The 27,873-nt window shown below is 50.0% G+C and overlaps 1 protein-coding gene across 2 annotated transcripts in view; it reads right to left on the bottom strand.

Moving 5' to 3' along the window:
• LOC137665547 (mitogen-activated protein kinase kinase kinase 3-like) overlaps positions 1-26,632 on the bottom strand; it is a 91,268-nt gene extending 64,636 nt beyond the window's left edge. For both annotated transcript variants that reach the window (XM_068404697.1, XM_068404698.1), the window contains exons 1-2: positions 26,524-26,632; positions 1,471-1,550 (exon numbers count right to left, since the gene is read on the bottom strand). In XM_068404697.1, the coding sequence (XP_068260798.1) occupies positions 1,471-1,474 (4 nt within the window). In that variant the 5' untranslated portion in view covers positions 1,475-1,550; positions 26,524-26,632. The remainder of the gene's footprint in view (positions 1-1,470; positions 1,551-26,523) is intronic.
• Between the last annotated feature and the right edge of the window lie 1,241 nt (positions 26,633-27,873).

The raw sequence follows: 27,873 nt of genomic DNA, 5'->3' as shown, positions 1-27,873 counted from the left end.
TTTTGTGGTCAATATTCATTCTGCAAAGAGCTTTCTCATACTTCACCATGCTCATAAATGCATGAAATGCTGGCTGAATCCCAAATCCAGCAGTGCTGCTGTCAGCAAGGCATGCATCTCCTGCGAAGCCCTTTAGCAGGGAGAAGACGACACCAGGCAACCCCTCCAGCTGTGTCCACCTGTGTGACAAGTTACAAGCACAGTAGCAGAGCATCGACGTTGTCCTGCTATCCTGGTTTTGGATGGAATAGAGCTTATTTTCTTCTTAGTAGCTAGAATAGTGTTGTGTTTTGGATTTAGTATGGGATTTTGGGATGAGAATGTTGATAATATACTGATGTTTTTAGTTGTTTCTAAGAAATCAAAGACTTTTCAACTTCCCATGCTTTGCTAGTGTGCAGATGCATAAGAAGCTGGGAGGGAGTATAACCAGAGCAATGGATGCGAGTTGGCCAATGGGATATTCCATATCACACAACGTCATGCTCAGTATATAGATAAGGGTTGGCCAGGAAGTTGGGCTCTCTCACCTCCAATATTGAGGTTTTGGAGTTTCTCTCTTCCGGGATCATTAGCCAGGGATGTGCTGGGCATTGGTCAGTGGGTGGTGAGCAGTTGCACTGTGCATCACTTGTTTGTATATTCTATTATTATATTTCAATTATTAAATTGTTTTTATCTCAACCCACGAATCCCTTCACCTTTCTGATTCTCTCCCCCATTCCCCAGGGGAAGAGTGAGCAAGCAGCTGTGTGGTATTTAGCTGCCTGCCAGGTTAAAACCATGACACATGCAAGTAAGATATGATTTTGCAAGAGTAATCAGATAAGTTTGATGGCCAATGGCATGAGAAGCTGAGAGCAGGGACTCTCACACTTATCACCTGCTCATGTGAGACAACACCACCAATCTGACTATTCACTTGCTAAAACTGAGAGTCCAGCACTTCCAAGTGGTCCCAATTTCTCACATAACAAGTTTTCTTCAGTAGTAGAGATAAGATCAAGATCATTATGTACCTCCAAAGCTATAAATAATTTCCACTTTATTAAAAAAAAAGTCTCCCTCAGCATCACAGAGCATCTGATACACGACTATTCCAGTGGAAGGGGGAGAAGGTGCAAGTAATCCAGGTCACCGATTAGAAAAGCAATATATCCAGGCTCTGTTTGAAACAGAAGCTTCCTTGGGAGAAGAGATACAGGGAATGAAGATGCTCTGCCCAGAAATACAAGGCAGACTTGAGAAGCGGCTCCACCTAAAATATGACCCACCAGATCACACTGATGGTAAGGAGACAATTTGTCCAATTTTGGTAGCACTGGAAGGCAAAAAAAACCCTAGAAAGCAATGTAAAACTCAGCCAGAAAATCCTGGCAATGTCTCCCACTCTGCTGTCATGCTTGGTAGCCCCAACTAAAATCAGCAGGCTGCAGAAAATTAATTGCTTCAGGGGAATCCAGTTCTTACCCATCTTTCCATCGACATCAGGCCTCCATTCCACCGGTCCCAGACACTTGTACCTTATCCTCCACTCTCAAGCATCCACCCTGTAATAACAAACACACACAGAGGTTATAGATTAATTTTGACATGTCAATGAGGACAGAGACTGAACAGGACCACTCTTCACAATGCATTTCCCCACCATCACCTGGGCTGGAACAAAGAGGAGAACCATTTAGTTCGGAAGCGAGATCAGGAGTCTGCCCTCCTCTACACACCCCAAAGGTAACACACTACCAACCTGGTACCTTTATGGTTTTAAAATCTTGGAGTAAACAACTTATACTTGTGCCACAGGTCTCCTTTTGTTAAGAGCAGACCATCTTTAACACATTACACCTTTAATGGATTTGTACATTATTTAATGTAACCTTAAAGCAAAACCATCTTTAACACATCACATTTTGCAGCATCCCTATGGGATAACACTCACTTGGGGAACAGACCAACAGTAGGACATGGAAAGGCAGTCCCAGAGGCAGGCTGTATCAAAGCAGAAACCTAAATTTAGGCCTTTCAAATTCCAGCCAAGGCTCCTCAAGGCTGGACCAGCCTTCCTCTGACCACATGGGAAAAAAACTGAGTCTGGGCAGCTCTTGGCAGCAATGTATGCCCCATACGTCCCCCATGGCAGGCAGGTCCCTACAGCCTCTCCAGAGTCTCTGCCTGTTCCCATGTGCTACTCACAGCTATCTGCTGATCTGCCCAAAACCGATGCAGAAGGGGGTTCAGTCACCTGGCATGCTGCATTTAGCCAAAGCTCTGTACCCAGCAAGGGGCTGGTTTTTATTTTGCTCGCCAAGAAACTTAGAGTGGAAACCTGAGCCTGATGGAGTCAGTCCTGCTCGCTAGGGAAAAACCTCATTTTAGACTGAGCGAAGGCATAACCCACCTAAGGATGGGCATGTTTTAAAGAGCAGTGTGATAGAAAGGATCAGCAAAGCCCAGTCCACTTCTGTTGACTGATAAGCACACAGATTTCTTGGTCACAAACCTTTGTGATAGCACGAGTAAATGCAGAGATGTCTCAAATACTTCATCAGACTTGCACAGAGTAAGACACTCCTGTACTGCAGTCCCTGCAAGCAACACTGCCCCAAAGTCAACAAGAGCTGTGTGTGTCAGGGCATAGACGTGAATTCTGGAGTGTTATGTATCATGCATTGGGCAGAAGCAGTAGAAAAAGGCACTTTGAAAACCTCCCAGCTCCGTCAAATCAATTTAAACACAATAACAAATCTGAAGTGAACCAGGAACGATTGCAAGCATGGATTAAAACGATTTTCTGCAGCTCTGGCGCCTTGGTGCTGGCAAGCAGGAGGATATTTATCCAGCCTATTTTGAGAGAGACGAGCAGGAAGGGAAAGCGATAAGAGAGCAGCAGAGGCGGAGACGTCCATGTGCCCGAAGTGCGTTGTTCCTTTTGCTGCTGCAGCTTCCTCTCGGGACAGCACCATTTAGCCTAAGAGCCCACGGCCGCCGGGGACTCCGCTCTGTCCCTTTTCAAGACAAAGGAGGAGGCAAGGAAGTAACTAACAGGCTAGGAAAGGTTTAAAATCCTGTCTTGAGAAGGAACCGGTCAGTCTATGCAACACTGACTCAAGAGACAGCAGAAAACCACCAAGAAAGCAGTGTAAAAATTCCATCTGATTATAACAAGAGCAGGAAACGGCCCAAATCTTCCCTGCTTTTGCTTTCAAAATTGATGCGACACTTTCAGCAATTAAGCTGCGTGTAGAGTTTGCACCAAGGGCCACATGGAGATAGCCTGGGATAGCCTCAGTTAACTCTCCCATCAGTGTAACAGACTTTTCTAATGGCTTTCTGGAGACCTTCCAGACCTCTGCAATCCCTGTCTAGTTACAAAAGCAGACACCTACAGGAACCGTGCAAATGAACCCTGGAAAAACAGGTGACCTTCCCATCAGCAGAGCCCTGCCCTGTGCTCTTCTCCATCCCTTCTGCCATAGCAAGCTCCTGAGACCCCACTGCCCAGCTCTCGCGAGCACACCAGCCTCCGCACGCAGCGCAGGAAATCTCCGCAGATACACGAGGGAAAAAAAGGTTTTCTGCTTTAGCAGATCTCTTCAGTCCTGAGGACAGCCAGCCTTCAAATTGGACTGCAAACACTGGCGATTTCCGTGGCTTCCCAAAAATACATACCAGCAGCTTCCTGTTACAGAGGGACAAATTCCTGTTTCTAGTACAAATTCTGCCCTTTTATTATCTCCCTTAAAAAATAGAGAGGAAAAAGGGAAAAAATAAGAGGGGAGGAAAAAAAAAGGAAAAATTCTTTTTCTACTCCGATGCACTTCAAAGCAGCATCCTCCCCTTCTCCTCCCACTAAGCTCCCTCATCAGAACCTTCAAGCGTTGGCAGTTTACAACACAAACCAGCGAGCATCTGAAACAGGGCTCCCGCTTCACACTCCACTGCTCCCACAGCTGGCAGAACCAGCCTCTGCTGAAAATCTACTGTAAATCTCCATCGTCGATCTACAAACTACCGCCCTGGTAACCTCGCTGTGCCCAAACACCTCCTACCAAGCAATGAAAATAAGAGCTCAGCAGTACTCATATTCCAGGTTTGTGTCATGCACGCAACAGACTTCAGCTGCTCCTGTCTGCTCAGGAAACTGCTGGAGGTTACTTAACCTGCAGGAAAACCCAGTATAGATGCTCTCATCTAGAATAAAAGCAGCTTTGATTTGACTAAGCTGATTCTGCCCCTCTGCTCCGCTCTCATGAGACCCCCCCCTGCAGTGCTGCATCCAGCTCTGGGGCCCCCAACAGAAGAAGGACATGGAGCTGTTGGAGCGAGTCCAGAGGAGGCCACGAAGATGATCAGGGGGCTGGAGCATCTCTGCTATGAAGAGAGGCTGTGAGAGTTGGGGCTGTTCAGCCTGGAGAAGAGAAGGCTCTGGGGAGACCTTCTAGCACCTTCCAGTACCTGAAGGGCCTACAGGAAAGCGGGAGAGGAACTTTTTACAAGGGCATGTAGTGACAGGACAAGGGGGAACGGTTTTAAACTGAAAGAGAGGAGATTTAGATTAGATATTAGGACGAAATTCTTTCCTATGAGGGTGGTGAGACACTGGAACAGATTGCCCAGAGAAGCTGTGGCTGCCCCCTCCCTGGCAGTGTTCAAGGCCAGGTTGGATGGGGCTTTGAGCAACCTGGTCTGGTGGAAGGTGTCCCTGCCTGTGGCAGGGGGGTTGGAACTAGATGATCTTTAAGGTCTCTTCCAACCCAAACCATTCTATGATTCTATGATTCTATGAACTCAACGCTGCAGCCAAAGCGGCTCAACTTCATTACAGCTACATGAGTGCAAAGTAGGAGTATCCAGTATCCACACGAGAGCTATATGCAAAGTTATTAATCCACTTTAAAAATTAACCCCAGTTCTTCCCCTTTCTCCCCATACTCGTGGCTGGAAAGGGATTACACAAGACTGAGTTCAAGGGAGACAACAGCAACTTACTGTCCAGCTAGACATGACTCCAGCCTCTGTGCATCTAAGTTGCAGAAAGCAAATCAGAGGAGGAGAGGATGGAGAAGAAAAATTTTTCCCTGGATTTGAGGGAAGACACAAAAAACGACTGGAAGAGACTTACTGGGAGAAAGGATATAGGATAGGGGTTAGGAAGGCAGGAAGAGTGTAGTCCAGCATTGAGAGCTGGAGTCACCAGTGGCCTACCATTGACGTGAAATGGGATTTAGAGTACCACCTACCCCAAAAAGGGCTGTTCTTAACCCACAGAGGCTTAGCATCCAACGTAAAACATGACCTCCACGTCGGGATGTCTTGCCACTACCGCAGCACAAGCAAGTGGCATCTCCGTCTGCAGTTTATCAACCTCAGGCTTCCAGGGAAAGCAGCACCTACTTATTCCTGCCTGAGCACCACTTAACACTTTGGTTTGAAGGTGTAGGGACACACCACCGTTCAAAAATAATAAGCCACAGTTGCCCCTGAAATACAGCTCAGCTGGAAAGCTACTCAAACTACCATTGCTAAAATTGGGACTTTCCTTGTTTTTTCAAGCAGCAGGGAACAACATGTTGGGCTCAGAGAGTTTAACAAGCAAGAGTCAAGCGGAAAAAATCTCTCCTTTTTAAGAGTTGACCACATTAACTTTCAGCAAGTTTCCGGGAGTCCTGCCAGGGCACTGGAGTTTTGTATACTACGGAACTGTTAAAAATATTATTGTAAATGTTATTTTCAAAAAGCTTCAGAGGCCAGGGCTGGGGTAGTGTTAAAAACAACAGCAAAGCAAATGAGATTGTGTTAACGGTGAGAATACAAACGTAGGCACGCTGATAGCTCAGTCAAACAGCCTGCAGGCCCCGCAAAGATGGATTCCAATGCAAAGAGAGAGCGGTTGAAATATTACAGGTTTCCTCAGATCATAGAATCATATCACAGAATCACAGGATGGTTTGGGTTGGAAGGGACCTTAAAGATCATCTAGTTCCAGCCCCCCTGCCACAGGCAGGGACACCTTCCACCAGACCAGGTTGCTCCAAGCCCCATCCAACCTGGCCTTGAACACTGCCAGGGAGGGGGCAGCCACAGCTTCTCTGGGCAGCCTGTTCCAGTGTCTCACCACTCTCATAGGAAGGAATTTCTTCCTAATATCTAATCTAAATCTACCCTCTTTCAGTTTAAAACTGTTCCCCCTTGTCCTATTTTACATGCCCTTGTAAAAAGTCCCTCTCCTGCTTTCCTGTAGGCCCTTCAGGTACTGGAAGGCTGCTAGAAGGTCTCCCTGGAGCCTTCTCTTCTCCAGGCTGAGCAGCCTCAACTCTCTCAGCCTGTCTTCATAGCAGAGGTGCTCCAGCCCTCTGATCATCTTCATGGCCTCCTCTGGACTCGTTCCAATGCCTCCATGTCCTTCTTATGTTGGGGGCCCCAGAGCTGGACACAGCACCGCAGGTGGGGTCTCATAAGAGTGGAGTAAAGGGGCAGAATCACCTCCCTTGACCTGCTGGCCACGCTTCTTTTGATGCAGCCCAGGATACACATGGTCTTCTGGGCTGCAAGCATACACTGCTGGCTCATGTTGAGCTTCTCATCAACCATCATCCCCAAATCCTTCTCCTCAGGGCTGCTCTCAATCCATTTTCTGCCCAGCCTGTATTTGTGCTTGGGATTGACCCGACCGACTTGCAGGACCTTGCACTTGGCCTTGATGAACTTCATGCAGTTCATATGGGCTCAGTTCTCAAGCCTGTCAAGGTCCGTCTGGATGGCATCCCTTCACTCCAGCATGTCGACTACACAACACAGCTTGGTGTTGTTGGCAAACTTGCTTTGCCCTAACAAAGATGTTTAACAGCACCAGTCCCAATACTGACCCCTGAGGAATGCCACTCATCACTGCTCTCCACTTGGACATCGAGCCGTTGACTGCAATTCTTCGAGTGCGACCATCCAGCCAATTCCTTACCCACCGAGTGGTCCATCCATTAAGTCCATGTCTCTCCAATTTAGAGACAAGGATCATCTCAACCTCACCCTTACAGTTTTGTCTAGACACTATAGAACGTTCGACCTTGTGCACATAGAACTGCCCTGGAAATGGGATCCATATTTCAGGCCTACACAAGAGAACAGCTAAATTTTGGTGACACTTCAGACACGTAATACCCTACTGTTGTGGCATTTTCCACTTAGGTTATCCAAAGGATGCGTCACACAGGGGTAGTCAAACAGTAGCCATTTAAGACTATGCATCTATGTAGATGTGGCACTTAGGGACATGGTTTAGTGGCGGACTTGGCAGTGTTAGATTTATGGTTGGACTCAATGACCTTAAAGGTCTTTTCCAAGCTAGATGATTCTATGATTCTATGTTTATGAGCATGCAACTGAGATGGAGTTTTTACGAACATGCACGTAACCAGGCCAGGTTTGCAGGCGTATCTCCCACGTGGGCTCAAGGGACAAACTGCATGAGCCAAGATGAGGAGGAAAAAACCCCTTTCCTGAGCACACACTGATCAGGCTGCTACGCAAGAAATGACACACATGCACCAGCAGAGCTCATGTAAGGAGCAAGTCAGTCCTCTGGGAACTACAACACGTGAAACCCAACAAGCAATTCTATATGAATACTCATCAGTTGAGGTTTCAGGTTTCCTCTCCCCGTTTTTGGGTGCAGCACCCCAAAACTGCTTAAGAATCTTTTTCACAGCATATGTTGCTGGAAGAAGAGCTCTGTGCTGAAGAGCCGTCATGCACGATGGAGGATACCTTTAGTCAGTGACCCAGCCAACGCAGCTGTATTCAACAGCTGCTTCTAAAGAAAAATCTCCTGAGCCATCCCGTTGATTCCAGCACAACATGTACATAGAATAAGAGCTTTAAAACCTGCATGACTCCTGCTGTTAATTTCCAGGACAGGCCTTTAAAACAGTCATTGAGATCTTAAAACCTCTCCCCTCTCAACCCTTCCTCTTCTCAAATGACTTTGTAAATGAAATGTTGCAGACAGCATGCTCCAAGAAGTTTTTTTTTTCAGTTACTTTTTTTTTTTCTTGCTTTACAGTAATAATCCTTTTCCCAAATTCAGTGGAATATTCGGTAATTTATACTGGCATATAAAACAACTTTGATTTTGCATACAGATCTCAAACTTCTGAAAACCCATAAAACAAGGAAGCAAATGAAAAGGATTAGAAAGGGCTCTTCCATCAGCAAAAAACAGACAACTCGGCCCTATCAGGTCAGAGTTAATGTATTTTTTTATATATATAACAGACAACTCAAGGAAAGCAAATTTCCAGAGAACACACGTGGTCCCCACCTGTTTGGGTTTTTTACTTGCATCAAGGTCTGCACAGCTCAGAACTGCATCTCTGCTGAACTCGATCTGGTTACAGAGGAACTGCTTCCTCCAGCAACTGGTACAGCTGAACCAATTTGCAGACACCCCGATTACACCCTGAAGCCCACCTCAGTCCCACTGTGCCTAAAGGCAAACCTGTAAATCAGGCACTGAAGTGACAAAGTCTGAAGTCCTGCAACCCAGCACATTCATCTCCCCCAAAGCCAGCCGAGCCAGAATTATTTAAACATGTATCCCTGCTCGCTGAGGACGAAGGTCTGCAGCTAGAGGAGAGCACTGTCCTGCATCATTTCCCCTTTTATAGGGCAAAATCTTGTCCTCAGATAGCTAGCTGTGCACTTATAAAGCAGAGAGAAACTCTCATGCAAGTTACACCAACAGAAACCCTCTGATTTCAATGAACATACCCCCCTAGGTGAACACAGCAAAGGGGAAGGTGTATCTCTACGTATAAGATAAAAGCCAATGCAGAAGAGTGTTATAATTTCTTCCTCCTGTAGGTTTTCATGGGCTTTTTTTTGGTCTTTCTCCTCAAATGACTGAAGACTTTGAGGGGAGCGGAATTAAAACAAGAAAGTGTATCTGGAAAAGTGAGGCTTCAGGCCTCTTTCTTGTATGTCCCTGGAAAAAAGAAGCAGCAGCAGAAACCAAAACAGAGGAATAGATACTAAAACCTTCAGATGAAACATGCCCTCAGAAGAGCGTTTGTCTCAGAGCAAAATCTTTCCTGGCAAAAGCAATTGGGAGAAAAGCATCTCTGCAGGACCTATCTGCTATCCAGCATCACAAATGAAGAGTCTCCGTGCACGAAGCTTTATGCCAAAGAGCTGCAAAGCCCACATCGTGCAACGGAGAACCTGGCCCGAGAGCTGGCATCTGCACCACAGACTGGGACACCCAGTTCTCCCCCAGGATAACGGTAGGCAGGAACCAACCCTCTCTCTGTAGCTTTGACCTCTAAAAGTATCAAAAGCATTACAAGCTTTATGACTGGTCCAACATGCTCTAACGGGGAGGTTAACACTAAGTGACCAGGCTCTGGACTGGGAAGAAGGGAGGTCCATCCCATCCCCTAAGTGGGGAGCAAAACCTCATGGAAGTATCAGGGCTTTTAAGCCACTGTGCCATCTTCCACGCTCATCCCACCTTCTGGCTGACCCACTTTAGCTCACTTGCAACATCCTGCTGACAGCACACAGGATAGATAATGCCTGTATCTCCTATGAGTTGTCCTACCAGCCTTTCTATACCACCATTTACCCTCAAACGGCTGCGATCGATAGTCCCTCTCACAGCCATCCCACCGCACAGCTTCCTCTTTAATGAGCCACAGCCTCGCCCCTGCAGCCTGTCTAGATTTCATTGATCATAAGACGACTTTCCAATCGACTGTGAAGCCAAGGACTGAGGACTAATTGACTGCCTTCTGCTCTCTCAGCAGCTACTTGGTTGTTTTCCTCCTTCCTTGCAGGCAAGAAGCGTGAGCTCCACAGCACATGGGGAGACCAGGACCTGAGGATGAGCCCCCAGGAGGCACCACAGAATTTGCAAGGTCCTTTTCTTGCTCACGCCACTTCTGCCAGGCAATTCTGGATTGAGATTAGACCAGGGGGAAGAAGGCGAGCTCAGTGAGCACTTAGCGGCAAGTGAAGATTAAAAGGCATCTTGTGTTTTTGGGCAAAAGGACCATGTTTCTGCATAGCCCCAGGACACTGCTGTCTCCACAAGCTGCTGGCTTGTGCGTGCCATTAGTGGGGTGGTGATAGGGTTATGAAACAGAAACACATGGGTCAGCTTTCACAGAGGTTTTGTTCTCCTTGAACTCTTGACTTGTAGTATCACATGAACTCAAGTACGCTCGCCTTCGCGTGTGACTACACACGATAGAAAATGAGCCATTAAGAGTGAAGGAACCAGACTGGGCCGCACATGGCCACACGCTCACACAACCTAACAGGTCTGTAGAACACATGTATTGGTCAAAGCTCAAAGCCCTCAGGGCCTCCTGGGTCTGCCCTACCTCTCCTGCCAGCCCTTTGCCACCCAATTTTCACATGGTTGGTGGCTCTGCAGAGCCCGCACACAGGCTGTTGCTTGTTGCAGCACACACGTGGCATCTTCTTCCAGAGAAGGAGAAGCAACCTCGAGTTGCCCAACCTGTGCCACCCACAGCCATCATATAATGGTGACCTGCTCCCCAGTGCACGGCAGGAGGTTGCAGCTGCTGTGCTGGCTCTCCTTCACTCCCCAGGCTTGGTGGAGGGAAGAAAAGACGAGGAAACTGAGGAAAAGGCAGATCCTGCCTCTAAATCCAGCTTAGGGCATTGCAGAGTGTAAGGCTGAGCATGACAGCTCACCGAGGCCAAGAGCAGTCTGCAACGGAGGCAGAGCGATGAGTAATTTCCTTCCCTATGGCGTCCAGCCAGTTGCGGTGCAATGGAAAGTCGCAGGCAGCAGAAGGCTGTGGGCCTTCTCGGCCATCTCAGAGGAAGTCTGACCTGAAAACCTTCGGGAAGAGAGAAGACCATCACCCTCTAGAGACCGTAGACAAACCCTGAACTGCCAAGGCAGCCACACGACACCTCTGAACTGGAAGACCATCAGAGCAGCAGTTGCTGAGCTCCTCCAAAATCAAGTCACTTATTAGGCACAGTGGGGAAACAGTCAACTACTTTTAGAAGAAAGCTCTGGAGAAATACAGTTCATCCCAATATCGATTCCCACGCCCTCGTTACAGACAGACAGAATTAATTTCCAGGATGGAAAGAAACATATGCCTGCATATCAAAACAAAATACAGCAGCCTTTCCAGTTCTTCAGCTGCATTTCAATGGAAACCAGAAGGCTGTCATGATGGAAAGATTTCAGTTTTCTAATTAATCCTCCCTGCTGAGCATTTAATGCTGCTAATTGATGAGGAGAGGCGGTGTCCAGACAGTGTTTGCAATTGCTTTTTACATCTTCAGACCAAGTTCTCTCTCAATTAAATAATAATAAGGCAGATTTTCTCCCTGCATGCACTATGCCCTGCTCCAACTCCCTCCTCCCTAGAAGATGTGTGGTAGAGGGAAGGGAGGCGAAGCCCATCTCAGAGCTCATTTACAAGTGTTGGAAGTTTTCCTGGAAAACGTCATCTGCGATACTGTCACTTCCACAGAACATGCCAAGAGAAAGACCAACGGTGCCAGGGACACAGTCTGTACCGCGAAACACCCAGCCCCTACCCTCCATGGATTTAGGGGATAGCTTCTCCTGATTCAACAGCGCAGTCGCTTAGTCAAGAGATGTCCCATAACACCTCCAGAAAACTGCACAAAATGCACCATAGTGTCAGAAAACAGATCATCAGGCCGCAGCACAGCCCCAGGGGCCTAACACTGTGCTACCACCAGCAAAAACACCTCACCGTTGGCAGAGCAGGCTTGGTTGCTCACCTGCACCACAGAACGGTCCTGGTGTCTAATCCTAAATACTGAGCTCACACTGGTGTTGACCAGGAGACCCCTTTGAAGCCAGCAGAGTGATCCGAAATGCAAAAGCCAACACAGTCTCAACATGAGAAGGCAGTTCAGCACGTGCCTGGGTATGAAACGTCTCCTCTCGTTCCCTACCTGTGTTGAGCACATGCTCTAGTCCTTCCTTGAATCAGTTAAGGACAGAATCCATCCCATTATACTCAACACTCAGCAATCTGGGAGACGCTAAGTGCTCTGAGCTGCAAATGAAATTGGTGAGTGCGAAATGAAAAAAAAAAATACACGTGCATGAGGCAGTGCTATGGTTACTGAGGAGTAACAAATGAAGCAGTGTTGATGGTCCCCAAGCTCAGGCCTGAAGCTGCAGCACCGATCTGTTTGTCATAGCAATAGCATTTCCACCTGCACCTTTCTGACATCTCCTCTGGGAGCCTTCGCACACCACTGTCATAGATCATGGCCAACGGAGCCCAGGCCAGCTGTGCAGATGTCTAGCTGGCTGACCTCTCCTTACCAAAAGGCTTCTAATTTTTTTTCCCCTGTATTATTACTAGTTTTCAAACCACCTACTCCATCATAAATATAAAGTAAAATTAGCTTATTCCTAGAACGTTAAAAAAAGACGAGCTGACGCCTGCACAAACTGAGTCCCAGCAAGTCAACGGGAAGGCTCCAAACATGCAAAGAATGTCGAGTCTAGAGCTTTTGGCCCTTTTACTAGAAAATACTATTGCTGCAAGCAACTTGTGCACGTGCAAGCCGAGTCACATGCGTGCAGAGTCCCTCACCTGCACAGGCTGGCTGCTACTCTTCCATAGTACCCTGAGTAAACTACTCCTGTCTGCCCAACAGCCTATTAATAAATATACACCAGGGAGAAAAACTGCACGCCAGCAGGGAGGTGAACGAGATGATCTAATAGGACCTTTTCCATCTCTTAACTTTTATGCTTAGTCACAGGATAAATATCTCCCACGTTGTAAAGAAACATGCTGGCTTTGCTTGCCTGCTTATGTTGGGAGAGCATTGCCCTCTGAAGGCATTTTGTTTTCCGGCTGTTGTTTCACTCACGCTAACGGGACTTACCCAAGGAGAGCTAAGCAAAGGAGGACTTGCATTTGCCTGGCATTTGGCTTCAGTGAGCTCCGAGGCACCTGAGCAAGTCCCCTAATTCCTGTCCCAGCAGCCACAAGCAGCACAGGAACTTTGTTTCTGTATTATCAGAGTACTTGTGCTTCTCTGAGCACTCAAGCCTCATCCTGTCCAATGTGGAGAGGCACTCAATTTACTTTTTGGCAGAAAGCAGGTTGGCAAGAGAACAGACAGAAGCATCCCCTCCATCAACCTCCTGCAGGACTTGTCAGAAAACAGCTCAAAAACCACCAACCGTCCCAGAAAGGGAAATGCAAGGAACCAAAGGGTTTGGGGGAGCAGGAGCAAGACCCTCTCTTAGTTTTAAAATGCAAAAGAAGTGCAGTCACGCAGAGAAAGGTCCAGCAGCTGCACTAATCCAGCATCTCCAAAGCGTGTCCAAGCAAAGCACGCACCAATACGCAAGGTTGCTACAAGAGACCATCCTCACACGTAATCCAAAGAGCAACTGAGAGCCTCAGGATCACAGATCTGCAAATTTCGCAATGTAAGGAAAAAAATCTTTTACCATATGAATTATAAAAAAAAACCCCACACACCATAGAAAACCCTAAAAGCTACGCAATCTAGATCTCTTGCAACAAGACAGACACCAAGGGATGGGGAACCAACGCTGGAAAAGGAGTCGGGAGAAGAAGATTTTGCTTCGCTTTCTAGTTCAGCTGCTGGACCACGGGATGACCCTGAGCATTGCCAATTCTCATAGGATGCAGCGTTTTTCATACGCGCCCGGTTCCCGGAGTCACATGATTACATCAGAATCCACACTTCCTTTTTTTTGTTAAAAAGAAGTACTTGTAGATGCCAAAAGTTGAAGACAGAAGTGTAAGTCATGAAGTTTGAAATGATCAAACAAAAAGAAGCAGAAAAAAAATATTTTAAAAAAAAAAAAATCACTATTTTAAACTTAATTATTTATTTTGTGTTGGAAAGGATGTGATCCAGGATTCTTTTTCTCCAATACTACACACTGGGAACCTTAGACTGGGTGGGGAATGACTTAATTTTGGGGGGGTTTCCAACATCTCCATCTGTAAGTTACAGATACACCTGCCCAGAAACTAGGCAGCCCCTTTGAGGTATCCTGATGTTGACCGTCCCAGTAAAAAGAGCATTATGCATTGGGGGACAATATGAAGGCACAGCAGTTTAAAAAATAAAATAAAATAAAATAAAATAAAACAAAATAAAATACAGCAGAACAGCTTTCCAAAGTTTGCTTCCACTTATTTTATCCAGCATCAAGCAGGGTAAAGCCCTGGACATCAGCTATGCCAGCTCATCTGCTGGCATCCTCTGCTCACCAAAACTGCTGGATTTACAGCTGCTGGTGGGTCTTGCTCAGCAGAAATACCTTATGGGAATCACTAGTCTGCAAACAAGGACTTGACCTTCTGAAAAAGCCTTTGTTGGCTCTTAGGGAGCTCATCCCATGCTGCTGCTGAGCTCTGGGGCAGTGCTTCAGCCCACTGTGCTGGCCACGATGGCACTGCAGGCACGTGGGCTGCAGCTAGCCACCACGTAAAGAGTAGTAAACTTTGGCCCCGCATTCAAACATCCACAAGCACCACGAAGAGGAGAAGACTGCAGGTCACATTTATTTCCTTTTTTTTTTTTTTTTTTTTTTTCCTTTTTGCATGGAAGAAAACTATTAAGATTGAGAAGACTTGGATCTGAGGTGTGTTGTGCTGTGCATTGAATACATTATATCCACGGAAAAAGGGGGTAAACGCTACACTTCTGATTAAACCAGTGTCTTTACCCTCTCAGCCCAAAGCTAAGTAACTAGCTAAGATTCAGAGCAATTCAGAGGAGGAGGAGAACAGGAAGGACCTGAGAAATCGTGGCACCCAGAGCAGCTTTGGGTGCTGGTTGCTTGCACAGGCAGCAACCCCAGAGCCAAGCCCAGGGGGTAGTGGCCGTCACCCCGACTTAGGCTCAGCTGTGCCGTTCCTCAAGCAAGAAGGATTTGCTTTCCATCAGCCATGCAGCCAAGGACGACAGCAAGCCAGCTGCTCCTGCCTTGCAGGACACGCACAGGGGCAGAAAAAGGAAGCCTCGCCGTTCTCGCTGGCAAACGTTCCTGGGTTTCTGTATTATCTCAGCTTCGAGATTACAAGGAAGTGAGCACAAACCTGCTCAGTCACATTGTTCCCGTTTACCCCTGGCCAAGGGCCGGGCCGTTACGCTTCTGTGTTCCTGCTGTTCCCAGGGCAGAGCTGCTGCCCCGCTGCAGCCCTCGGGCAGCTCTAACCCATTCCCGCAGCACACCGGGACACGCTTCTGCCTGCCCCGGCTGCGGAATTAACCACGGCCGAGCACTGGCAGAGAACACGCACAGCACGAGGGGTCGGTCCATGTCTAAATTCCTAAACTCAGCTAACATTGCTGCACACAGCGTTTAACCCACCCAACCCTCGCTCCTTCCACAGCTGGCAAAGCACGGGCACATTAAACCCACCGCTCCGCAGATCTCCCTATTCAAACCTTCTACACCTTCTGCCTAACGAAGATTTCCCCTCCCTTCTCTCTGGTGTCTGTGAATGGTGGCTAGGCTTGGAAAAGATACTACAGAGGCTGCTACAATCTGGTTGCAGAGGTTGCAAAACACTTGGGGACCTCCTGCTAGCCGAAGTTATCCCACAGCTATCGCAGCTCTGATCCTCCCGTTCACGCTCATCTTGCAGCGCTTGTTTCTCAGGGATGTGAGTGCTGCTCCGTTTAGACTGTCCAGACAAAACCAGAAAGTGAATCAAGGCTCTACAAATAAATAAATATATTTTTTTAAGTTAAAAAAACCAAAAAACAAAAAACACAACAGGTTGACCAAACACTAAACCACCTCTTGCTAATACTCTGCCTTGCTGCATCGCTATAGAATCATCCTCTATTTGAGTAAAAATTATCAAACAACAACAAAAAAAAAAATCGATGCAATTATGGTTTTGTTTGCAGAATTTTCTCTGCACCTCCTTCTCCCTCCCCAAAAGGATTTGCTTTAAAAGAAAAAATACCACCCATAAGGTTTCTATGCTTGCTTATTTAAGAGGAAAAATACAGCATGCAGCTCTGATGTTATTAGTACCTTTCCTCTTTTACAGCAAAACACAACTAAATGAGACATGCTACAAAAAACAAACAGATGTGGAAGTTACAGGTCTTTTTTTCCCCCCCTTTTTCAAATGAAGCATTTTATTAGGCGAGCTCAAAAATCCAGCTCACACATACAAAGAAACGAGTTTGGAAATCCCCCTCCTTCCACCCCCACTGCTATTTGCTAAGGAAACCAGATGCTCAAACCCAGCCAAAAAATGATCTCAGCCATTCTTAAGAGAGCCTACGGTGCATTTTCATGAGTCATGGAAAGCAACAACTCGTTGCTTTGGTAATACCAGGTAAGCAACTGGTCCACCGTCCCCAACCAGCCTCTCAGCAGTAAGTCAAAGAGCAGACCATTTCTTGACAGATTACGTCAGAGATGGCCCCAAAATAGAGCCTAGCGGCAAGTTTACCTCGCAGGAGGCTTTATAAGACACAGCACAAAGCATGTGCTATAAAAGCATTTAGCAAAGCACTCAGCAGCCGGGATCCCCACAGTCCCGGTCCCTGCAGGGGTGTTTCTCAGCACCCACCCCCCTGCCCGTGCTCTGAGAGCAGGCAGAGGTGCCCGCTACGGGCAGTGACTGGAGGGGGGAGAGAGAAAGAGGCAGAGAGAAGGCGGCAAGTCCCTTACCCACGCTCTTCCCACAAGCTGAGGCAGATCGGAAACCCGCTGCCTGCCAGCCCAAAAGCCGACACTGGGGCAAGCAGGCTTGTCCTAAGAATTGCAGGAAGTTTCATCCACCACACAGAATCACACAATCACAGAATCAACCAGGTTGGAAGAGACCTCTGGGATCATCGAGTCCAACCATTGCCCTGACACCACCATGTCAACTAGACCATGGCACTAAGTGCCATGTCCAGTCTTTTCTTAAACACATCCAGAGATGGTGACTCCACCACCTCCCTGGGCAGCCCCTTCCAATGTCGAATGACCCTTTCTGTAAAGAAATTCTTCCTAATGTCCAACCTGAACCTCCCCTGGCGAAGCTTGAGCCTGTGTCCTCTTGTCCTATCGCTAGTTGCCTGGGAGAAGAGGCCGACTCCCACTCCACTACAACCTCCCTTCAGGTAGTTGTAGACTGCAATAAGGTCACCTCTGAGCCTCCTCTTCTCCAGCCAGGGGTCTGCAGTGACTGCACAGCACATACACGACTCGATGCACACATGCACACAGCTACATTACAGACATACTTAAGCTTTCACCAGTCCCTGACCAAATCGCGTGCTCTTCTCATTTCTCAAGGACCGCAAGTTAATAACCAAAAGCATTAAGCAGAACGCTGCTGTGGCTACGGCCACCTCAAGACTCATGCAATAAACGTACCTGCAATTTATCCAAGTACTGCAAAGGGAAAAGCAGGCTTTCAAAACGTGTGTTTTATATACAATTTCCCTACCAACCTCTCAGTGAGGGAGGCTACTACAGCAGCACCACTCCAATTCCTTGATGACACTCCTGAACGTGGCCACAAGGACGGTGGTGTTCAGTGATGTAGCCTTGGGCCCTTCAACCATACCTGCCCATAGCACCCATCTGCCAAAACCCAGGGTTGAGGTTTTGGAAATCCAGCCCAAGACAGGTCAGGGAGGTGGGAGGTTCCCCCTGCAGCAAGGGGAGACCCTTTCCAACACATCCAATGTTCTTCCACAACCACCTCCCACCTTCATCACCTCTTGGCGACTCCCACAGCAAACACACAGCCACCACTGCCCGAGAAGATCCCGCAGAGGTGAGACACCAAACTGCACCTCTCTGGCAACGCATGCTATGAAGCGGCTTCCCATGTAACGATGAACCGGGTACTGGAAGCCTTGCTCCATCTCGTCCAAGTCCCCAACAGCTTTGTGACTCTGTGGTGGTCCGGGATGAAAGCACAGCGTGCCACACCACCTCCCTGGGACAGCCCAACCAGCTTCCTAAAAGGGAAGTTCTCCTGCACAGGATTTCCTGGACACAGACCAAGACTTGAACTAGCTCATCCCCAGCTTTCCCTCCAGAGATGAAGACAGCGACAATCTTCAGCGCCTTTTGTGCTGGGTCCACAAGCTGATTGTTTGGCCTCGCTGCCTATAACACAAACTGAGAACAGAAAATGCATCCTCACCCCTTACAGCCCCGTCTTGAAGCCGACGGAGCATGCACCAGACGTTAGTCACACCGGTAATGCAGTAGGTGAAGTTGCTGAAATACTGCAATGATTAAACACTTTCTCTCTTTTTCTTGAGCCATCAGCCACGTAACACAGTGACACACGTCATGCACTTCTCTAACACTGCAGCACCTTGGGGAGAGCATCATGGAGAGCCCCAGCAAGCATCCTCACCCCACACAGAAATAGGTAAGAGCGGGCATCGTTCCTCAAATCCTTCACGCTCAAGAGATTTCAGCCAAGCGAGGTAAAGCCAAGGCAGTCTTCAGACAGAGACCATCATCAGGGTACACAGAAAACACCATAGCTGTCCTTTTGTCAGAGCCACCCTTGACTCAAGTCAGCATCCAAGAGCACTTTGTATTCCCCGGGCAGCACAGCCAAAAGTGACTGTATCACAAGAGGGGGAGCAAGCGGGCATCAGCCCAGGCCACCGGTGAAGGAGATCCTCCCAGCCAGCAAAGCCAGGGTGAGCCGAGGAGAGGGAGCAGGAGAGAGCATCGGGCTGCATGGTGCCACATCCAGGCAGCCCTGATGGTCTCCTCCCAGCTTCAACACCCAGAAGGCTGCAACAGGAGACGTCAGCAGGGCTTCCCCTGGCTGCCACCATCAGAGGAGCAGCTACTGGGAGTTAACAGGAGCCAAGTGCAGAGTTTTCCAGTGAAAACTCAAGAAAGGAGCATGACAGGACTTGCCCCATCATGATTCTTCCAAGGCACTGCAATGGGCCCCCTGCGGCCACCGTTTAGAAGGAATACATGGCGAGAGCACTAGAACGGCACCTTTCCCCACCCTTTTCCCTCTGGCAAACATGGTACAGCGTGGGAGCAGCTCGAATGCATCCTGCTGCTGGGTTTATCCCAGGCAGCAACACCACCGGACCTTGAACCTTTCAATAAAACCAATGATGCAATAAGCTAAGCACAGCTCAACACAGTCTCTGTTGATCTCTTTGACTTGCCACCAGCAGCATCCAAAGGGAAATAACTGAAATATTGTGCATATTTCTCTAATGACACTTGCTACTTGTTAGCACTGGCACCGAGGGACTAAGACCAAGGAGCAGCAAACGCATTCCACCGGTTTATTAACCGGGCGCTCAGGTTTCCCCAGAGCCGCTCTACAAGCAGGAAGCCAGCAGAAGGATTGCAGCACAGGGATCAGGGCTGTGCCCAGGTGGCCAAGAAGGCCAATGGCATCCTGGCCTCTATTAGGAATAGTGTAGCCAGCCGGTCTAGGGAAGTGCTCGTCCCACTGTACTCGGCACTGGTGAGGCCGCACCTTGAATCCTGTGTCCAGTTCTGGGCCCCGCACTTCAAGAAAGATGTTGAGGTGTTGGAGCGAGTCCAGAGGAGGGCGAACAAGCTGGTGAAGGGTCTGGAGGGTCTGACCTACGAGGAACGGCTGAGGGAGCTGGGGTTGTTTAGCCTGGAGAAGAGGAGGCTCAGAGGTGACCTTATTGCAGTCTACAACTACCTGAAGGGAGGTTGTAGTGGAGTGGGAGTCGGCCTCTTCTCCCAGGCAACTAGTGATAGGACAAGAGGACACAGCCTCAAGCTTCACCAGGGGAGGTTCAGGTTGGACATTAGGAAGAGTTTCTTCTCAGCAAGAGTCATTAGACATTGGAAGGGGCTGCCCAGGGAGGTGGTGGAGTCACCATCTCTGGATGTGTTTAAGAAAAGACTGGACATGGCACTTAGTGCCATGGTCTAGTTGACAGGGTGGTGTCAGGGCAACGGTTGGACTTGATGATCCCAGAGGTCTCTTCCAACCTGGTTGATTCTGTGATTCTGTGATTTTTGTGCTGAAAGGCAAACAGAAGGCCTTCAGGCTGCAGTGTGGGCACCTTGCATCAGCAAGGAGAGCTTTCCAGGAGCTTGGCCCAGCCTGGTATCTTTACCAAAGGATGCTTCATCAGTTCAGCAAAACAAGCCCTGGTCCACAGCTCCACACTACACCAATGCATCGACCAACCTTAACAGAAGCAAGCGAGATCTCTGATCTCTAAGTACCGGTTATTCATCACTCACATGCTCCTGGGGTGCCCCAGCCCACACACCTCCTTCCAGCCACCCACTTCCACAACAACCACATTACTTCTGCTGCAGATATCAAGCTGAATTATCAACCCATCAGCATCGCCCAGTTATAGATAACACTATCAGCCGCCCTATGAGATGACACTGCACTGACCCAGCATGCAAAAAAGGGACAGTCCTCCCCCCGGGTACTCCCCAGGTGGTGGCAGAGAGGAAGAGGTGAAAGGCTGAAAGGAAGAGGGTATTTAAAACAGGGTTTCTGTGCACGCACACACACCTTTCCTTCAGTTCACCTTCACCGCCAGCTGTAACATACCTCACCCTACACTTTCTCCCCAAGCCATTTTCCCCTACCAAGCCTTCCTTATCACAGCACTCAGGTTGCCCCACGCAGCTGATGCCCCAACCCTTTAATCCAGATCAGAGGCGAGACTTCCCCGTTATGGAGACACGTGCTCACCACTCTGTGTCCACAACCCTTCTGCATGCTCCTCATGCCTCGGGACAGAGCATCACTGATGCCACCTTGCAGAGCAGAAGGTGCAAACAGCACACCATGAAGAGATTAAAACTCTGGCAGATTTTTTTTTAGGCTCTTCGCGAGTCCAGAGGAGGGCCATGATGATGATCAGAGGGCTGGAGCACCTCTGCTATGAAGACAGGCTGAGAGAGTTGGGGCTGTTCAGCCTGGAGAAGAGAAGGCTCTAGGGAGACCTTCTACCAGCCTTCCAGTACCTGAAGGGGCTACAGGAAAACTGGAGAGGGACTTTTTACAAGGGCAAGTAGTGGCAGGATGAGGGGGAACGGTTTTAAACTTAAAGAGGGGAGACTTAGATTAGGTATTAGGAAGAAATTCTTTCCTGTGAGAGTGGTGAGACACTGGCACAGGTTGCCCAGAGAAGCTGTGGATGCCCCTTCCCAGGCAGTGTTTAAGGCCAGGTTGGACGAGACTCTGAGCAACCTGGTCTAGTGGAAGGTGTCCCTGCCTGTGGCAGGGGGGTTGGAACTAGATGATCTTTAAGGTTCCTTCCAACCCAAACCATCCTGTGATTCTATGATATGATTCTTACCATGAAAGGTGCTGCACTATTTCCAGTTTACAACTAGACTACAATGATCTGACCTCTGCTCAACCACAAAAACCCAAAGAGGTTGTAGAGCAAAAGCACTAAGCAATCCAAATAATCCACTGTCCTCATCATGATGGACTTCCACATACAAGGACAGATCTCCGAGACCCCAAAGTCTTCCTCCCAACCTCTGCCTCAAGACCAGCAGCAACTGGTCTCATAGCACAATACAAGGTTCGTTTTGGCACACGATGTTCGGGCTAACAACTGTTACGTGCAAAATTTTCAACGGTCCCTTGGGGATTTGTGCGCACTTGGAAGCCACTGTGCAAGAAACACCTTCACGTGGACAAGACAAACCCAACTGCTCCAGGACAGTCCTAGTAGTGTAGGAGCACTCAAAGCATTGCAGAGGCCACAAACACCTTTCAGTAGTGTTGGATTTAAGACCTTCCTATCTCCCTTGCGAAGACTTCTTGTCCCACAATTTTTTTTTCCAAAGCAATTGTATGGAGTCCTTTTCCCTCCAGATCATCTAGCTACCGATCAGATGACTTCTTGTTATTTAGCACACAAGCTCCTGGACACAGTAGGTTTGCAGAGCACCTCTAATCCACCCACCTAGGGCTATTTTTTCAAGTAATTTGGTGTTTAATCACTACCTGAACACTCAACCCATCCTCCCACCCCCTCCGAGGAGCTGACCCACACACGTGCTGTTTACGCAGCAGCCCACGCAGTAGCTTGGCCGGCTCCTTCCAGGATCTGGCCCGTGCTGCGGGGCATGGCACAGAGCACGCGTTGCCAACCGGACTTTGTCCCATGCAGCTTCTATGGTGCCGAGCCAAACCCTGGCTCAGCTCCACCCTGGGTTTCATTGCTGTTGTAGCTTGTTCTCCCTGGTCTGCCCCAGATCATCTTGCAGAGTGGAGAGTATAAAATTAGGGGAGCTTTCACGGAAGTGACAATTAGTTCTGCATAAAATGGTGGCTAACCTGGGTTTTAACTCAGGAGAGCAGGACAGGCTCCCGCCTACTACGAAAGGGTTATTAGACATTGGAAGGGGCTGCCCAGGGAGGTGGTGGAGTCACCATCTCTGGATGTGTTTAAAAAAAGACTGGACATGGCACTTAGTGCCATGGTCTAGTTGACATGGTGGTGTCAGGGCAATGGTTGGACTCGATGATCCCAGAGGTCTCTTCCAACCTGATTGATTCTGTGATACTACGGATTCTCTTTAAATTCAGAGTCCCTTGGTCTCCATTAACATTTATCTTAGGATCTTCCAGGGTAGGAAAAAGTGTTTGCAGAATGCATTTGGGAGGTGAATCCCCTTCTTGTAGGGGGGTACAGCTATACCTTTCACCCTTGACTTCTAAAAGCCTCAGAAAATCCAGGTCAAACCCTCTGGGTAAGCTTTTGCAGATGTCCCAAGCGCTCTGGGAACAGAAGCTGGCACCTGAGACCAGACACAGCAATGACATGCAATAGCGTGTCCTCACCCCAGGTCGCAGAGATGGGGAAGCAGAGGGAAGAGCTGCAAGCAGCTGCAGGACTTCACCGTGAACCCACACACCCTCAGCTCGCTGAACCTCTCCACCACAACCACTGTGGCTCTGGGTGAGCCAGCTTTGGGCCAAACTCATCCACGGGTCCCCATCACGGGCCATGCTGGTGCTGCATCTTGGCTCCAAGCCCTGGGACTCCAGGGAAAGCTCCTGGAGCAACAGCTCCAGCGCTGAAACAAAGCAGGGAGCCACCTACCCCCAGCCTGCAGCCCCAAAACTCTCCACTAGCCCCATACAGTGTTCTCTCGCTCTCCCTTCCTGTGTAATCAATTTTTAACAAGGAATAGCTTCCCAGAGGCTTTGAAGAGCATCTGTTTTAAAGAAGATCTTTGCTTTTTCTTTCTTGCATCATCACAGATGAGCTAGGACAGACTGATTCAGTTGGACATCGGTGCCATTTTAGTGACTAATGGGAAGATTACTTGGCCAGACCAGATCAGAACTGCAGGGACAGACAGAAAACAAACAAAAATACCCACATACCCACACTCACCCACGCTCACCCACGCCTTCACAGGCAGAAAAGCACTCGTCCATCTCATGCTCATCGCAGCCTTCACCACATCAGACAAAGGCTCACGCTGCACGGAGTACCAGCCAAGCCCACCGAGACAGCGTGCTTCAGGCACAACTGAGATGACATTCACCATCTCTGCATCTCACATCGCATTCAGCAAAGGCAGAAAAGGTGCCAGGAAGAAAGGTGGTCCCGACCCAGCACATACGGCCGCATGGGGGGACAGGGAACTGCTCCCCAGAGGGACTCACTGAAAATGCCTGGTCACCCATTTCCCCTTGTGGAGCTTAAATAGGAAATTAAATAAAGTCTGGGGACTGAGAGTGAACCTGCCAGGTTCCGAATCACTGAGCCATTTATAGCTTTTCTGAAAAATGTCTGAGGAAACAAAAAAAAAAAAAAAAAAAGTTGAATTCCATATTCCTCTTCTTACGGCTCCATAACGCATTTTCCGTCTCCCTGCTGCACAGCTGACGTTCTGCACATTTCTGTGCACATCGCGCTTGGCCTGTACTATGTGCAGAGAAGGGAGTGGAAGTGACGGAGCCCAGCAGCCTCCTCGCCACGGGAGCCCAGGGGCAAAAGGCTCGGCCACCTCCCGAGGCAGGCTGGCATGTGGGACACGTGTCTAAAAGAGTCCAGAGATTTGTACAGAGAGAAAACGTGTTTCCTTTGACCAGATGAACCGTACAGGCTGAAATGTAGTTCAATATCTTTATTCTTTTTTTTTCCCCTTTTCTTTCAGATGATCTCCTCAGCTTGGAGAGCCAAGGTAAGCTCAGAGCAATCGCTCCCTCCTAACTCAGCTGAGGTTTGCTGCTTCTGTGTGTAGACAGGCTCGTACGATCCAAAGCCAGTCCGCGTTCACCGAGCAGTCTAATAAAAGATATCCCTTCTAACAGCAAACCCTGACTCACTTCCCTCTAGCCTCCACCAGCAGGTCTCCAACGGCAGGGCCACATCAACCAGTACAGAAGATCCTGCCAGCTTCCACACTGGTCCCCACGTCCAGCTGGGGAGGGCCAGGCTGGAAGCACATCACCTCCTGTGCCACAGCAGCACGCTCCATTCCACTGCTCTGCTGGGGAATCAGACACACCGTGTGATCCTCACCGGCATCTTCCCGATGGGAAAATTCAGAAAACTCATCAAGTCCAAGCTGCACGCTAACGCCACGAAGCATCACCAACATTTCGGAAGGGACTACGCTCCTCCGGCTGCCGTAATCGTCAGCTCCTCATGATGCAGTCTCTCCATTCTGGATGAAAATCCAGACTACATCTCTTTGCATGAACCCATCTCCCTCATGGGCTCTAACGGCCTCCAAAAAAAGAAACGCATCGCTCACCAGCAGACGTCGACAGGGCAGAGCTGTGGGTTTCTGATGGAGATTTAAGACCCACGGAAAAAACTGCAGTAGCAAAACCCATTTAGAGAGGAAGGTATAAAAGAGCCTTTAAATCCACATCCCACCAGGCTGGCAGCCCATCCAGCCTCGCGTCCTGCCTCCAACAGAGGAGCTTTTACAAGCTGCGAAACCTTCCTAGGGCAAAGGCTGTGCCCAGCTGTGGAGGTATGCCCCGAATCTGCAGGAGCCCTGGGAAACCCCGAACCCCCAGTTATAACTAATGTCAAATTAGAGGTTCTGGAAACTGGATCGCCAGACGCAGGCATCACAGACACAGGTAGGTAGTCACAGGGAGATCCTCAAACACAGTGATCTCCCACACGCCTGAGGAACAGCTTCTAAGAGCTGCGCTCTGGGCATGACTCCTACATGGAGCTACATCAAACTGCACGTGCCGGGCTGGAAATAAATTCACAAGGCACCACAGAAGGAAATTCCCCCAAACCGCTCACACTCACCGAAGAAGCAAAAGAGCTTGACCCTGGAAATCCCTGGGATCACTCAAATTCCACACAAATCCCAAGCCTCCAAATCCCAAGTGAGCCCCAGATTTTCGATCTGCACACTGGCAACGCCTGTGGACCCTGCACCGAACGAGGAGCAGGTCTGCATCCAAAAACCACCAGATGACAAGACAGGAATTGAAGAGGAGGATAAAAGCAGCAGCCGAAGGGAAAACTGCTCTCCAAGCTGTGTCGGGGCCACCGAGCGACGCGCTTGGCCGCCGTGCACGACCCGGCCAGCCTGCCGGCGCACACCCACCCGCGCTGGCACACGGCTCCCACCTCCGCTCCACTCCTCTGCCCAGCCACCGAGGGCTGAGGTTTGGTGTCGGCAGAACAAACCCTCCCGGAGCATCGGCCCGGCTCGTGGCACAGCTCCCTACAACAACCGCTCGCTCCGTCCAGGTGGAAATCCAGCGTCCCAGCTCCGCCGGCCGGCGTGGTCAGTCATGCTGCGTGGGTCCCGGCTTCTCTCGCCCACGGGGGTCCGTGCCCGCCGCAGAGCCTTCCTCCCCACGGCTCACCCCATCCTCACCGCTGTGACAGACTCTGTGCAGAGAGGACTTTGCTCACAGCAAGGCTGGAGGGTGAGGGCCGGCCGGGCATTCCCACAGCTCCCTGCCACGGACACGACGCTTTCCACCGAAGCGGGACGCAACTGCTGCCAGCAACATACCCGCTGGCTCCAGAGTTTAATGCGTCCCGATAACGGGACCGGCTGTATTAGGGTCTAATCCCCCGTCAGACAGCTGCAGCGGGGACAGGCTTCCATGACTCACGGCCCCAGGCAATAACCTGGGAAAAACAGTCACGGAGCCGAAACCGAGCGCGCTAACACCAGGCGAGGGCTGTGCCGGGGCAGGTGAATCCCCAAAGGGGAGGCAGGTCCTCCCGGTGTCCCGCACCCACGCACACGGCCCCCCACGCTCCCCTCCTGGGGAGCTCCCCACGGCTCCCCACACCCAGCCCGGCGGGACCCGCTCTCACCGGCGAGACTAGAAGCGGGAGGAAAGGGGAAAAGCCGCCGCAGCCAGACCCTGCTACCGAACTCCCGGTCACCGCGGCGAAAAAAAAAAAAACAATAAAAAAAATTAAAAGAGCGAAACAAACCCTCGCGGGTGCGGGGACCTATTGCCCGCGGAGCGCCCCGTCCCCGGGGGCGGGGGAGACACTTACCGGTCCAGCTACGCGCGGAGGGCCATGCCCGGCGACTCGGAGCACCGCGGTCCCAACGCCTGGCTCGGCTCGGTACGACTCTGCACGGCTCGGCACCGCACCGCTGGGCTCGGCTCAGCGCGGCAGCAGCAGCGGGGCGCGGGGCGGCGCGGGGCGGTGCACAAAAGCGGGAGGAAGCGGTGACGCGCGGCGCCGCCTCAGCCAATGGGGCGGCGGGGGGGAGGGGGGGCGGCCGGCCCCGCCGCCACCGACCGAGCGACCGACCGACCGACCGAACGAGGGAGCGGTACGAGCGGGGAGTGCCGCACCGCACCGCACCGCGCCGCTAGGGGGCGTCCCCGCGGCGGGGGGGAAGGGAGTGCGGCCCGGCCCGGCCCGGCCTGCGGGGCAGCTCCCACCCGGGGGGGACCCGCAGCCCGGCCCGCAGCCCCGCTGCGTCCCGGTGAGGCTCCCCCGGCCCCGCAGCTCTCATCAGCCCCGGTTGGAGCCCACGGGAGCCCCCGCCGTTGCTTTCAGGAGGGATGGAAGTTGACCCCCTGTGCTCCAGCTGAGGGTTTCTGGGACCTTCTGAAACAGGGGCTGGGACCAAACTGTCCCGCTTAGGGTTAACTTGAAAAACCAGGAGATGATGAAAAACAGTGTTGAAACCTCCTGACTCCAGGAGATGGGGCTTCATGAGTTGAGGCGTTGGAGAAGCTGGTGAAACCTTGCCCCAGCATAGCTTTCTGCAGCACCCGGCTTTCTCCACACAGCCGGGATGTGAAAATGGGGTGAAGGGATTGTTCTTTGATAACTGGGTTTGGTTTTGCCTCTTTTGGGGGGAACTGAAGCAAAAAGGAGGCATAGTTGGGGGACGCTCTCAGCTGTTCCCAGGCTCTGCCCCGTTGTCACAGCTTGCCCTCCAGAAGAGCTCAGGGCTCCTTGGGCAGCTCCCCATGGGAGGTAGAGCAGCCTCTGGGCTGCTCCGATCCACGCCCACCTGTCCCAAGCCTCCTGTGTGTGTCCAAGTCCCTTTTGACTTGACTCTTTGGATGGCTTGGAGGCAAAATTCACCCCTGAGCAAAGGGCCAATGCGAGTCTTGTGCCTGAAAGACGGATGGAAGTGGGACATGAGTTTTGTACCAGATATCATTCAGACTAGTGGGAAAGAGAGAAAACTCACGTAGACAATGGAAAAAGTAGGTAAGACTATTTTTCTGATTATTTCCCTGTTTCCCCATTTAGTAAAAGTGTTGTGGAGAGAAACAGGAACAAAGTCAGTTCAAGATTTTGGTGGGGGGAGAGAAAAAAATGGGCAGAATCCTAAACCCAGATCCATTCCCCCCGAGTTTTTAAGGACTTGCTGCGGCA

This window comes from Nyctibius grandis, chromosome 7, assembly GCF_013368605.1.
Source record: "Nyctibius grandis isolate bNycGra1 chromosome 7, bNycGra1.pri, whole genome shotgun sequence".
NCBI lineage: Eukaryota > Metazoa > Chordata > Aves > Nyctibiiformes > Nyctibiidae > Nyctibius > Nyctibius grandis.
This window is presented reverse-complemented; position numbering and strand designations above follow the sequence as displayed.